The sequence below is a fragment of the Petaurus breviceps genome, unplaced genomic scaffold (assembly GCF_028583685.1).
Source record: "Petaurus breviceps papuanus isolate PSGF00001 unplaced genomic scaffold, PetGlider_PUasm1.0 551, whole genome shotgun sequence".
Taxonomy (NCBI): domain Eukaryota; kingdom Metazoa; phylum Chordata; class Mammalia; order Diprotodontia; family Petauridae; genus Petaurus; species Petaurus breviceps.
The window spans coordinates 33067798-33083028 of NW_027186372.1; the positions used below are offsets into that span (position 1 = coordinate 33067798).

General features: G+C 40.0%; 1 protein-coding gene across 1 annotated transcript in view; it reads left to right on the forward strand.

Annotated features, from left to right (window-relative positions):
* The window catches only part of LOC138172571 (proton-coupled amino acid transporter 1-like), a 52189-nt gene that overhangs the window by 14282 nt on the left and 22676 nt on the right, over window positions 1-15231 (forward strand). The window contains exons 3-5 of the mRNA XM_069102291.1: window positions 3913-4008; window positions 12304-12388; window positions 13025-13243. Coding sequence (XP_068958392.1) covers window positions 3913-4008; window positions 12304-12388; window positions 13025-13243 — 400 coding nt within the window. The remainder of the gene's footprint in view (window positions 1-3912; window positions 4009-12303; window positions 12389-13024; window positions 13244-15231) is intronic.

The following is a 15231-nucleotide window of genomic DNA, read 5'->3' on the forward strand; positions in this document are numbered from 1 at the left end:
ACAGGGCCCCTAGTGATGCACATTTATTCTTGCATGGTCGGGTTTCTATCATGATCACTTCAGTCAAATTATCTCCTCTCTCCTCCCAATATCACTCATAAAACTCTTTCACCAGAGAAGATCTCATTTCTTCCTTTACTCAGAAAATAAAAGCCATCTCTCTTAGTGCCCCTGTTCCCTACTTCACACCTTAAAGCCTTCTACATCCTTAGTTGACCTTTCCTTTTTCCCCAAGGAAGAGGGAGTTCTTTTCAACTTGTTGAGACTAGTCCTTTTATTTATATTCTTTTTTTTTGCTTCTTTTTTTGGAGGGGGGAAGGAAGGGCAATTGGGGTTAAGTGACTTGCCCAAGGTCACATGGCTAATAAGTGTTAAGTGTCTGAGGCCAGATTTGAACTCAGGTCCTCCAGGGCCGATGCTCTATTCACTGCGCTACCTAGCCGCCCCTATTTATATTCTTGATCTTGATTTCATCTCCTCCTGCTGCTTGTCCCATAAGTTATTATCTCAACCTTTCTAATCTTTAGTTAATTTCTATGTAAAAAGTCTTTTGCTATTGGCTACAGATGTATCCAGGCTCATATAGCCCTAGATCATAAATCTGTAACTGTAAGGAACCTTAGAGACCACCTAATCCAAACCCTTTATAAATGAGGAGAGTGAAGCCCAGGGAGATTAAATGATTTGCCCAGGTTCACAGAAGTAGTAAGTATAGAGGACACCCCAAATCTCTGATGCCAGAGCCATTATTCTTTTCACGGTACCATACTGCCTCATTCTTAAAAAGAAAGTTAAAAAAGAACAGAAAAAGACAAAAATACTTTACTTCAGCCTGCCAACACCTCAAGCTATCATTCTGTGCATCTACTTCCTTCTGCTATCAAACTCCAGGAAGAGTTATCTACACTTTTTGGCTCTACCCACTCACTTCTCAGACTTCATCTAGCCCCACTATTTCCCTGAAGTTGTTCCCTCAAAGGTTACTCATGCTTCATTAAATCCTATATATTCATTATTTCTTTTGGTGTATTAATATTCCATTACCTTCTTCAATCTAAAGGAATTTATTTTGATTTTGGTTCTTTACAACCATGCAAAAAAAAAGGTGCCGCTATGAATATTTTGATGTATGTATAGGACCTTTCTGCCTTCAACTTTTCTGAGGTATACGCTTAGCAAAGGGTTTGAGTTAAAGGGTATGGACATTTTTAGTCATTTTAAAACAAATTCCAAATGTCTTTCAAGAGTGTCTGTACCAGGGGCGGCCAGGTGGCTCAGCAAGTAAGAGCACCGGCTCCAGTGTCGGGATGACCTGGATCAAAATCCAGGCTCAGATACTCAGCACCACACCCAGAAATAACTGGCCGTGTAACCTTGAGCAAGTTACTTAACCCCTATTGCTTTAAAAAAAAAAAAAAAAGAGTGTCTGTACCAATTCCCATCTTCACCAAGTACATGAGTGTGCCTTGCTTTCCACTGCCCTTCTAACATTTACTATTCCCACTTTTTGTCGTTTTTGCTAATTCGCTGTATGTGGGGTAAAACTCCAGAGCTGTTTTAATTTGTATTTCTCTTATTAGTGATTTGCAGCAATCTTCCATATCATTCTTAGTAGTTTCCACTTCCCTTAAGAACTATTTATTCATAACCTTTGGTCCCTCATGCATTGAAGGATGACTCTTGGTCCTATACAGGTGTATTAATTCCCCATACATCTTAGATAAGCAACCCTCTACTTTTATGTTAATTTTTTCACAATCAGCAGTTTCCCTTCTTATCTTATGGGTGATGATTTTGTTCCTGAAAAAGACTTGCAATTTCTTGTCATTTAAATGATCAATTTTATCCTGTATTTGGTGAAGAACTTGGTAGGGGGACTTGCATTTCTCTTTTTATTCATTTCACCTGGTTCCTTTATCCAGTAAGGCAAAGATTTAGCCCAGAAGAATTTAGCCCAGGCCAAGGCTAATTTTTGTCTCTTCAATTCTGACCCTTCTGTTCTCCCCATAGATAACCTTCCTCTGCCTGTCATAGTGTACCTTTCCTTTCTCATCTTTGTTCATTCAGAGAGGGCCCCATTCTATTCTCAGCCCCATTCTGTTCGACAATTTAGCAGTGACTTGGACAAAGGCATAAGAGTCATACTTAGTAGATTTGCAGATGACAGTTATAACAGCAATAACAATAATAATCATGGAATTTATATAGCACTTAAAGATTTACAAAGCTCTTTACAAATCTCATTTGTTCCTTGTAACAACCCTGGTAGATAGGTGTTGTTATTATCCCTATTTTTCAGATGGGAAAACTGAGGCAGAGGTTAAGTGACTTGCCCAGGGTCACATAGCTCATTAGTGTTTGAGGTTAGATTTGAACGCAAGTCTTCCTAAGGGTAGGTCAGAACTCCAAGTCCAGCACTCAATTCACTGAGCCACCATGACAGAATCAAAATCCAAAAAGATCTCAACAGACAAAAATAATGGGCTAAATCTAATAAGATGAAATTTAACAAGGATAAAAGTAAACACACGACCAAAATCAGCTCTACAACTATATAATATAAGAGATGTGGCCAGATAATGATTCATCTGGAAAAAGTTCTTGGGAGGCAGCTAGGTGAATAGAGCACTGGCCCTGGAGTCAGGAGGACCTGAGTTCAAATGCAGCCTCAAACACTTGACACACTTACTAGTCGTGTGACTTTGGGCAAGTCACTTAACCCCAACTGCCCTCCAAAAAGCAAAAAAAAAAAGAGAGAGAGAGAGAGAGAAAACAAAAAGTCTTTGGGATCTTAGTAACTGCAAATTTAATATGAATAAAAAGTGTGGTGGGATTGCCAAACAAGTCAATGCATCCTTGCTTGGTCAGGTACCTACTGTTGTCCAATCAGTGAGACCCAGAGTGAAATGGGTTTAAGGCATAGTCTTTGTGTAAGAAATGTAGCCAGTAAACTCCAAGTTAACTAGGTAGGTTTTGGCCATCAAAATTTTGCCTTCCCTTGGGCCGAACACCCTCCGGTGAGGGCATGATATCCCATGACAGGGCAACCCTGAGGGTTTTCCCCTTCCAGTTTGATTTTTTTTTTATTAAAGGGGTCATTCCTTGATTCACTTCTTAAAGAGGCTATTCACTGAATGGTCATTGCCTCACTCAGAGTGAGAACTTAAAAAGAGACCTTAGTTTAAAAAGGCCAAGGAATCCCATTGCATCCAGGGCCATCTTCAGTTGTACTGTCCTCATCTCCCTGATATTGTGGTCCTCTTGGAGAATGAAGGACAAGCCACACAATACATCTGCAAGCTGCCTGAATCGAAGTCTCTTGTTCATGTGAGAGAGATGGTAGTTGAGTTGTGCTCTGCCCTCCTCTTAAGATCACATCTCAGGTATCAGGATCAGTTCTGGATATCCCTGCTGTCCAGAGAAAGGTAATCAGAGTAGAGAGAGGATTGGAAACTGGGAGATCTCTGTGGGAATCTCTTAAAGAAAACAAGAAGGTCTAATGTGAAAGTATTTGCAGATCCTAAAAAAAAGAAAGAAAACGAGAAGACAGAAATAGGATGGAAGGGAGCCATGATAAATGTGTTCACTTACCTGAAAGACCATCAGGTGGAAGTTGAGGAACTTCTCTAGAGGCACACACCTAGTAAGTATCCAAAGCAGGATTCAAACTCAGGATTTCCAGCACCCTATGCTTTCTACCAAGTTCTTCCTCATCTTTGGAAAATTTCCAGTTGAGTTTGGATGTTGTTTTTGCCACGGATACTCTAGAAACAATTCCTGCTTGAATCAGAGTTGGGCTGGATGAAGTCTTGAGGGCCTTCCTAGCTCCAAGAGTCCTAGCTCTTTTACCCCCCACTTACAGGCTCTGGTTAAACTGGCTGACAGCTAATGTCTATCTATATCTCCCTCCAGGATGCAAAAGCCCTTTGTGGACTATGGAGATACTGTGATGTATGGCCTGGAAGCCAGTCCCTTCCTCTGGCTTCGGACTCATTCCTTGTGGGCAAGGTAATACCCTGCCTCCTCACCTGTAAGTAGATAACATACATCAAGGCCCCACTGAGAGTCTGTTTATCTTCATGACCTTAGGAAAGAGAAAAGCAGGCACATAATTGGTGTCTATTGCCTAGAAAATGAGATACTGCTCTGGATTCTTTGTCCTGGGAAGCCTTTTAATTTTCTGGGAGGGTCTGTGGTCCTTTTCTTATCATAAAAACCAAAGAGTTACTTATTTTCCTACATATAAACTAAGCAAATGAAAACCTCAAAGAAGGATTATATAGTATATATAATACATATATATGATTCTACATATAATAAAATAACTTATTATTAACAATAATGTTAATGATAGTATTAATACTAGTTGTTTATTATGCAAAAATCCTTCTTTGAGGCATTGACAATAATTATTGTTAATAATAATGTCAGTTATCATTGATGTGACTAAGTCAGGGCAGCATGGGACACTGGGAAAGAGCATCACATTTGGCTTCAGAAATCTGGGTTTGGATCTTGGCTCCTCTACTTAAAGCAGCCTACGTGACCTTAGATGTTCCTCTTGTGGGCCTCAGTTTCCTCGTCCCTAATGAAAGGAGACTGAGTGACTCTTCAAATCCTTTCCTTTTCTAAATTTTGTGATATTGTAGTAATAATAATAAATGGACAACAAATTTAAGAAGCACCCCACATAATATTAATAAAAGCCAAGGCCACCACTCCAAGGCAACTATAAAAAGAAGAACACTTCTTTGTGAAAAAGGCGGTAGAGAAACTGATAGATGCTCTCAGAGCTCAAGATAAATGTGTGAGAAATTTAAAGAGACACTTAGGGAATGAATAGATGTAGCTTCACAGAACAACAGTAAAACAGTTTAAAAAAAAAAGTAAGGGGTGGCTAGGTGGCACAGTGAATAGAGCACCAGCCCTGGACTCAGGAGGACCTGAGTTCCAATTCAGCCTCAGACACATAACACACACACACACACACACACACACACACACACACACACACACTAGCTGTGTGACCTTGGGCAAGTCACTTAACCCAATTGCCCTACCTTCCCTCCTCAAAAAAACAAAAACAAAACAGTAAAAGACACTATTTTTGTTGTTGTTCAGTTGTTTCAGTCATTTCCAGCTCTTCATAACCCCATTTAGGGTTTTCTTGGCAAAGATCTGGGGTGGTTTGCCATTTCCTTCTCCAGTTCATTTTACAGAGGAGGAAACTGAGACAAACAAGATTAAGTGAGTTCCCAGGGTCACACAGTTAGTGAGTGCCTGAGGCCACATTTGAAAACCAGAAGATGAGTCTTCCTGACCCAGGCCCAGCACTCTATCCACTGAGCCACATGGGGCCAACCCCACACACTATTGGATTTGTTGAATTTAACTGAAAGGCATTTACCCCAGAGGGAGCCTATGAAATAGTTGAGATCCAGGAGGAGAATTGCCCACCCTTCATGGGTGGTGTCCACATTAAATCAATTAACAACCAGTAACAAATGGCTGTCATGCAGATTTGCTTGCAGAGAGGTTTACGGTAGTGATTCAGGAAGAGGTCTTGACCACTCGAGGTTACAGAAAAAGTTATCTTTAAGGAACCTGGACTTATCATTGGAGACATATTATACCTCAGCATATTATGCACAGAAGAAACTATGCCAAGATTACTGCAGGCTGCAAAAGTTTAGCACCTACTCAATATCCTAGGAGACACAGTCAATTGACTGGAATTATACAGAAGCTTGCTATATTTCATAGACTAACAGAAAGTAAATACCTACCTCAAAATACAGTGGAGAATTTAACCAATAAACTGTAATGGAAATAGAGCATGATGGTAAGTGGAAACTTTGCTCATAATTGCACAGACACACTATTGATCAGTAAGAACATAAGGCTACTGTCTATAGTGAATACTCCTAACTCCAAAAAAACTATCAAAATATAGAGACTTACTGGGACAAATCAAAACCATCTGGGAATAGGCTGGGCTACGTGTTATCCTTGTCATCCTGTCTACTCCTCAAGCTATCTGGACAATGCCTTCAGGGAGCCTGCGGAAGATGAACTTATCTGCTAGGACACTGAGTTTTTAAAAAAGAATTCATTCTACACACGTGTGCGATAGTCCACAGCACATCAAATGTAAAATAATAATAGTAGGATAACAATTTGTCCTAGGATAATTTCTATCTCAATTCCATCAAAAGAAATCATTTTATCATCATCATCTTCAATAATGATACTAATAGGGGAGGAGCCAAGATGGCAGAGTAGAAACAGGACTTCCGGGGGGCTCCATTTCCTCCTCCTCCAATACATGTAAAAAATGACTCTAAACAAACTTTAGATCTACAGAACGCACAAAGTGACAGAGAGAAGCTAACCTCCTGCTGAAGACAGCTTGGCAGGAAGGGTCCATCACAGCATGCTGGGAGCCAAGCCCAGCCTTGAGTGAGTCCGAGGTTTTATTCTCAGGGCAGCCCAACCAGCTGTGGCTAGAGGGACATTGGGAAAGTGGACCACCAGAAGCTGTGGCAGTTTCCAGAATTATCAACCCATAAATGCTAAAGACAAAGTGAGAGGTCAGTAGACTTTGGGAACAGGGAGTTCCGGAGTGCAGTCCGGCCTTTACCCCTGGGTGAGAAGGGTGAGAAGCGGCTGAGGCATGGGCCCGCAGCTAAGTGGCTGCTTCAGAACTCCTGGCCTGCAGATTGTAGGGGGACCAAGCACCCACTCTGAAGAGCTCTTGCTTTAACCTGCTTGGATCTGGATCCCTATCCTGAGTGGAGGTCCTGGGGTGTGTGACCAGTGTGCCAGAGCCAGTGGAGGCTTCTGAGAGGGTACCCAACTAATAGTTCTGGGAGCTGAGAAAACCCCAGCGATTTAGGACAAAGCTCTCCTCTCTGAAAGCAGAGTTCTACTGTGGCAAAAAGCTCATGAGTCAAGTGGTTGAGTGGCAACATGAGCAAGAAAAAGCAGCAAAGCAAGCACAGAAATCCAACTTTAGATTCCTTTTTTGGGGACAAAAAGGATCAAGGCATGGAGCAGGAGGAAGACAATGAAGTCAGAACTCCTGCACCAAAAGCTTCCAAGAAAAATATGAGCTTTACATAGGCCATAGAGGAGTAGGCATAAGAAGGATTTTGAAAACCAAAGAGAGTCAACAACCTGACTGAAGAAAATAACACCTTTACAAAATAGACAACACAAATGGCAAAAGAGGCTCAAAAAGCTAATGAGAAGAATGCCTTAAAGAGTCAATTTTTCCAGATGGAAAAAGAATTTCAGAAGCTCACTGAAGAGAATAATTCCTTCAGAATTAGATTGGAGCAAATGGAAGCTATGACTTTATGAGAACTCAAGTAACTGTTAAACAGATCCAAACAAATGAAAAAAATAGAAGGCAATGTGAAATATCTCATTGGGAAAACCACTGACCTGGAAAATAGATCCAGGAGAGACAATTTAAAAATTATTGGACTACCTGAAAGCCATGATCAAAAAAGAATCTAGAAATTGTCCTTCAAGAAATTCTCAAGTAAAGTTGCCCTGATGTTTTAGAACCAGAGGGCAAAATAGAGGTTGAAAGAATCCACCGATCACCTCCTGAAAAAGATCCCAAAAAGAAAACTCCTAGGAATATTATAGCCAGGTTCCAAAATTCCCAGATCAAGAAGAGAATATTACAAGCAGCCAGGAAGAAACAATTTGAATATTGTGGAAATAATATCAGGATAACACAGGATCTGGCAGCTTCTACATGGAGGGATCGAAGGTCTTGAAATATGATATTCCGGAGGTCAAAGGAGCTGGGATTAAAACCAAGAATCACCTACCCAGCAAAACTGAGTATCATGTTTCAGGGGAAAATAAGGTCATTCAGTGGAATAGAGGACTTTCAAGCATTCTTGATGAAAAAACCAAAGTTGAATAGAAAATTTGACATTCAGATACAAGGAGTAAGAGAAGCATGAGAAGGTAAACAGGGAAAAGAAATCATAAGAAACTTATCAAAGTTGAACTATTTACATGACTCCATGGAAAAATGATAATTGTAACTTATGAAACTTTTCTCAGTATAAGAATAATTGAAGGGAATATAAGTATATATATACACACACAATACATATATGTCTATATAGGAGGGTATATGGGGGTATGAATATATATGTGAGTGTATGTATATATGTGTACAGGTATACATAGACAGAGAGCACAGGACCAATTGAATAGGAAGGGATAATACTTAAAAGGTGAAATTGAGAGGAGAGAGAGGAATATAATGATAGGAGATGGGGAGAAAAAGAATGGGGTAAATTATAGAAGAAGCAAGGGAAAACTATTACAACAGAGGGGAAGAACAGGGAGGCAAAAGGGAATGAGTCAACCTTACTCTCACTGAATTTGGCTTAGGGAGGGAATGACATACACACTAAATAGGGCATTCAGCCTACAGGAGAGTAAGGGGGAAGGCGATGATATGGGGGATAATGGAGGGGAGGGCAGGTTGGGGAGGAGGGAAGTTGGAAGCACACACTTTTGAAAAGGGTCGGAGTCAGGGGCAGCCAGGTGGCTCAGCGAGTAAGCGCACAGGCTCCAATGTTGGGATGACCTGGAGATCGAATCCCGGGCTCAGACACTCAGTACCACACCCAGAAATAACTGGCCGTGTAACCTTGAGCGAGTTACTTAACCCCTATTGCTTATAAAAAAAAAAAAGAAAGAAAAGAAAAGGGTCAAGGTCAAAGTAGAGAACAGAACAAGTGGGGGGCAGGATAGGATGGAGGGAAATATAGTCAGTCCTTCACAATATATCCACTATGGAAAGGTTTTGCATAGCTACACATATACAACCTATATTGAATTGCTTATTTTCCTAGTAAGTGTGAATGATGAGGGAGGAAGGGAAAGAATCTGGAATTCAAAGTTTTAAAATCAAATGTTGTAATGGGAATGTAAATTTTAAAGATCTTCCCTGCGCCTAGGCTAAAGTGCACCTGGAGCCTGCGGTGGGAGGCTTGTTTTTCAGTAGATACTTCTTGATTGACCAGTGGGTCAATAAGGTTGTTACATTCTCTGAGACAGGAGAAGGCTATATAAGCCCTGATGTGAGGCTTTGTTTTGGGGGCTCACTTTGAGAAATGTTCTGTGATTTGATCTGAATTCTGGGAAGCCGTTGTTGAGAGTCCCCCAGCTTTGAAAAACCCAGATGTTGATTGGGTATGGATGTAATGGTTGGACAGTTTGGAAATCTGTCTACTTGATCTGTTTCTGTCTTGATAATTCTGCCTGTATACTTTGAAGTTCGGGGTGCTGACCTCTTTCCCCTGAACTAGGTAAACAATACATATTTGACTGATTAAAGTAAGCTTGTTAACCCATTTTGAGTTGCTTTCCTTTATCAAAGCAGATCCAAGAACCTGTATTGGCAGCAAACCCTGAGGACGCTTGGGGTGCTTGCTGCTACAAATGTTTAGGGGAAAGAAAAAAAAAATATATATATATATATATATATTCATGCAACTGGGGAAAAAGATATACAGGCACTGGGGCATAGAGATCCATCTTTCCCTACTGGAAAGTTGGAGGGGGGATGGGGGAGGATGTAAGAGAGAGCAGATTTGGGGAGGGGGTATTCAGTGAGATTGCTGTTATGGGGTGGTGGGTAGGGAAAGATGGGGAGAAAATTTGTAACTTAAAATCTTGTGGAAATGAATGATGTAAACTAAAAATAAACATAAAATTTAATTTAAAAAATAATGATACTAATAAAAACTTTGCACTTTCAGGTTTACAAGAGGATAATCTACACAATAACCTTGGGAGATAGTTAATGCAAGTATTAAATAAGTACTCTTGCCATTTTATAGATAAGGAAACTGAGGTTCAGAAAGCTGTACCAGCCTGCCCAAAGTCACACAGCCAGAATGTGTTAGAACTTGGCTTTGACTCCAGGCACCTAATCCCTGACTCAAGCACTTTCCCCAATTCTGCTACAATGCAAATCCAATTCTTCTGACTCCAAGCTCAAAGCTTTTGCTATTGTCCAGAACTTGAACCAAGGTCTCCTAACACAAACTACAGTGTTCTCTCTTCTCTGCCAAATGGATACCCCCAGAATTAGGAATGTTTATTTTCCTTTAGAGTTTTCTTTGCTTAGTATCTCAGCAGTTGACAGAAGTCAACCAACCAAAGCATTGGTTGATTCAAAGAGAAGGCATCAAAGGAGATTCCCTGGGGGATGCTGTGTACTGGGCTGGCAGGGCTCTCCTTGGATGAGCATTCCACGTAGGCAGAGCAGGTCTTCTCCATCTCTGTTCTCTTCTTCCAATTGCTTCACCTCATCAGCAACCCCATGACAGCCCCTGACACTAAGCACATTGTGAGAGCATGTGCCAAAGTTGGCCACTGCACCAGGGGGTAGGAACCATGGAAAAACACAGTAATGGTAGCATTAGTGAAATGTTTCCTTCAAATTCCATTTCATTTGTACATTTTAAAACACTATATAAATGTGAATTAAGAGGCAGGTGGCAAGGGACTTTGGATAAAGGATTGGAATTTGAGTCTAGAAGACTTAGGTTCAAATTCTATGACACATACCAATGACTGTGGATAAATTGCACAAACCTCTTTGTATGCAAGGCATTTTTCTGAGGCTGGCATCAGGTGCAGGGAAAAATTATACGAACCTCTCAGTACCCAAGGCAATTCTCCAAGGCTGGCATCACTTTCCTCATCTATAAAATGACTAGACTACTTATTTAATACTTGTATTAACTATCTTCCAGGATTACTGAGAGAAACATCCTTTTAGAAACCTGAAAGTCAAAGTTTTTATTATTATCATTGATGATGATGATGGTGATGGTGATGATGATGATGATGGTGGTGGTGGTGGTGGTGGTGGTGGTGGTGGTGATGAGTTCTTTTGATAGAATTCAGATACAAATTATCCTAGGACAAACCATTATCCTGATATTATTATTTCACATTTAATGTTCTGTGGACTATTACACAAGTGTATAGAATGATTTTTTTAAGAACTAAAAGTTTTAACAGGCAAGCTCATCTTCTGCAGGCTCCCTAAAAGCACTGTCAGGATAACTCAAGTAGTAGATAGGATGATAAGTGCTACATTTGGAACCAGAGGACACGGGATTTGATCCTGCCTATGCCATTTACTACCTATGTGACCTTGGACAAATCTACATCTTCTCTGGGCTTCAGTTCCCTCATATGTAAAATGAGGGACCTCCAAGGTCCCTTCCAATTCTAAATCTATGGTTCTATAATCATAAATTAGAGATTAATTGATTGACAGAGAAATTATCCAACACCAGCAATTCCAACACAGTGAAAATCAAAAATTCAGACCCCCCCCAAGTTAATAAATGTGAGGTTTTTTATTATTTCTACAGTAAATTATAATAATATGAGTATACATTTATTATATAATACACAAGAATTATATAATAATATTATATTAAGTATATTAAATTGTAATCTGCAGAAGGATAGACATTAAACCAAAACTTATATAATTTAAAGGATAACTTTTTTTTTCTTTTTGGAGGAGGGGAGGGCAGGGCAATTGGGGTTAAGTGACTTGCCCAAGATCACACAGCTAGAAAGTGTTAAGTATCTGCGGCCAGATTTGAACTCAGGTCCTCCTTACTCCAGGGCCAGTGCTCTACCCATTTAGCTGTGCCCTTTAGCTACCCCTCAAACAGGGTTTCTCAATTTAATTTTATTTTTTTAATGCCATGAACTCCTTAGCAATCTGACAAAGCCTATGGACTACTTTTCAGAACAATGTTTTCAAATACAAAAAATAAAATATATAGGGTTACAAAGGAAACTGGTTTATTAAAATATAATTAACAAAATATTTAAAGACATTATTATGAACCCCAGGTTAAGAACTCCCGCAAGTGTAGAACTTTCTAGATTACTGTGTTCTTCACCACAATCTTGATTGAGAGGGGCAGAAATTATTCTACACCTGTTTAATAAGTGAGAAAACTGAAACCAAGAGACAGAAATTCATTTGCAAATTAGTGGCACAGTTACTTTTGTCTCTCAGTCCACTGCTAACTTGGTTATACCAAGTGGCTTATAGTGGATGTAGTTGTGAAGGTATGAGGATGACCAGAGGAACCTTGGGAATCATAAACCTTGGTAAAAAGAATTGTGCAAATAAAAAGGATCTAAACTGATAAAAAAAATCTCTTAAATTCTCTCGTCAAAACATGTAGGAAAATGATTGCTCTCTGTCTGTTCCACCCTTCCCAGGCACCTCGTGAGGTCCTTGCTAATCATTACTCAGCTGGGTTTCTGCAGTGTGTATTTTTTGTTTCTGGCTGACAACTTTAAGCAGGTAAAGCTGTGACAGAGGGGAAAGGGAGGGTGATGGGATACAAAGGGACCTTCTCTTTTGCACGTCTTCTTCCAAATGGAACAAAGGTGAAGACAGGCAGCTCTGGGATCAGGACCAGGGAGGTGGCTTGCCTAGGATGGAGAGCGCAGATGAAGGCAACATAGCTGACTTTCTATAAATACATATCTTTCTCATGCCAGAGTACTCTAAGGCCTAAGGCTAAGACAAGGCTCAGTTGATTTGCATGTATTACAGTGAAGGCTCAAAGCCTTCAGGGGACAGACACAGGGAGAGACTGATCAAACACTGCCCCAGCTCTAGGGAATGAAAGGACCCAGAACTATGCATTTTCAGCATACCTTTCACCATCTTAGGGCTACAACAGAGATGTACCCCTGGGCTAACTGATCATTGCCCTACCTGTAGATGAGATGGCATGGAACCTTCCACAGATCCACCACCTGCCTTTCATAACAATCTCTCAAGGAAATTCCATGCTTTTCTTTAGTAACATCTTTTCTAGACTAAAAGCCAGGATTTTGTTTTTTCTCATCTACCCTAAATCTTTTTGTTCTCGCTTATGCATATTTTCCCATGAGGCCCGTTTTTTCTCCTCTTCCTTCTCCCCCACTTTAGGTGGCAGAAACTGCTTCCATCAGCAACAGGTGCCAGCAAAATGAGACATTGAGGGAGATGCTGCCTTCTCTTAATTTGCACCTCTATATGCTCACCTTCCTACCCTTTGTGATCCTTCTGGTATTTTTCCACAACCTCCTGATTCTGGCCATTTTCTCCACTGTGGGTAATATTGCCATCCTGGCAAGTGTGGCCTTGATCTTCAGCTATATTATACAGGTACTTTCCCAAGGCTACAAGTGGGCTCTTTTGGGTGAGAACAAGTCATGTGGGTTAGAAGTCATAAATGAACATTCTCCATTATATGGTATGGCTCTTGGAGTGGAACGGGAGAGGAAGAAAATGTAGATTATACAAAAAGGATTTTTTTTGAAAGAATTATGATTAGGATATGTAGCAACATTCTTGTGAGCAGTTTGGAGAAATCAGAGAATTATAGAATGTTAGAGGCACAAGTCACCTTTTAGAATGGAGGCTATAGATAATACATACACGTACATGTATATATGTATTACATACATGCATATATATATTTATATGTACAAACACACAGATTTAGGTGCCACCCTCATAATGGGGGGTCACCTTTTATGTATGTCCTAAATGTCCTCTTTGGCAGTCTGATAAAGTCTATAGATCCTTTCTCCAAATAACCTTTTCAATGCTTAAAATAAAATAAATTGGATTAAAAGGAAAGCAGTCACGTTGAAATGAGATTATCAAAATATTTTGTAAAAAACAAGAACCCCTAACACATAAAAGCTCTTTCAGTTGTAGAAGGAGATTGGATTAGATGCTCCCTAAGGTCCTTTCCAGCTCTAAAATCCTGTGTTTTGGTCCTAACATCACAGAGCTAGAAATAGAAAAGATAGAAAAGTCTTCTCACTTTGCAACTGTGGAAAGTAAGACCTAGGGAGGTTAAGCAATGTTGCAATACAGTTGGTAGCCTTTTACCTCATCTCTCTGCCTCAAGTCTTTCTCCAAACAACTGCCAAAGTGATTTTCCTGAAGTGCATGTCTGACCTTGTCACTCCTCTCCACTCAAAAATTCTAGTAGCTCACTATACCTGTAAGATCAAACATAAACACTTCTGTTTGGCCATTAAAGTCCTTAACATGACTCCATCCATCCTTGCCAGACTTATTACATGATCGCCCTTCATGTACAATATAAACTGGCCCTCTGTCGTTTCTCATACATAGCGTTCCATCTCCTACCTCCAAGCCTTTGTACTAGCTGTCCTCCATGCCTATAATGTACAGTTCTACCTCTTGGAATCCCTGCCACAATCAGTGTCTCTGATAAAGGCCGCATTTCTAAAATATGTAGAGAACTGAGTCAAATTTATAAGAATACAAGTCATTCTCCAAATTATAAATGGTCAAAGGATATGAACAGGCAGTTTTCAGAGAAGAAATTCAAACTATTGTCATATGAAAAAATGCTCTAAATCACTATTGATTAGAGAAATAAAAATCAACACAACTCTTAGGTACCACATCACACTTAACAGATTGGCTAACACGACAAAAGCGGGAGAAGATGTGGGAAAATTGGAACACTAATTCATTGTTGGTGGAGTTGTGAACTGGTCCAACCATTCTGGAGAGCAATTTGAAACTATGCCCAAAGGGCATACCAGGGGCAGCTGGCCCTAGAGTCAGGAGGACCTGAGTTCAAATCCAACCTCAGATACTTAACACTTACTAGCAATGTGACCTGGGCAAGTCACTTAACCCCAATTGCCCTCCCCTCCCCCCTCTTTTCATGGTTTCTCCTATTTGTTCTAATTCTTCTATACAACATGACTAATGTGAAAATATGCCTAATAAGAATGTATATGTAGAGCCTATATCAGATTGCATGCCATCTTGGGGAAGTGGAAGGGGAGGGAGGTGGACAAAATTTTAAATTTATGGAAACGGATATTGAAAACTAAAAATAAAAAATTTATTTTTTTTAAATCCCTAATTCCCTTCAAAGTTCAACTCAAGTGCTACCTTTCACATGAATCCTCCCAACAGTTGGTAACTCCCCAACCCCCAATTATCTTGTATCTATTTTATCTATATCTGTCTATCTGTCTGACTATTTCTGTCTGTGCATTTGTCTGTTCATCTATCTGTTTGTCTATCTCTGTCTATCTGTCTGTCCATCTGTCTATCTATCTATCTATCTATCTATCTATCTATCTATCTATCTATCT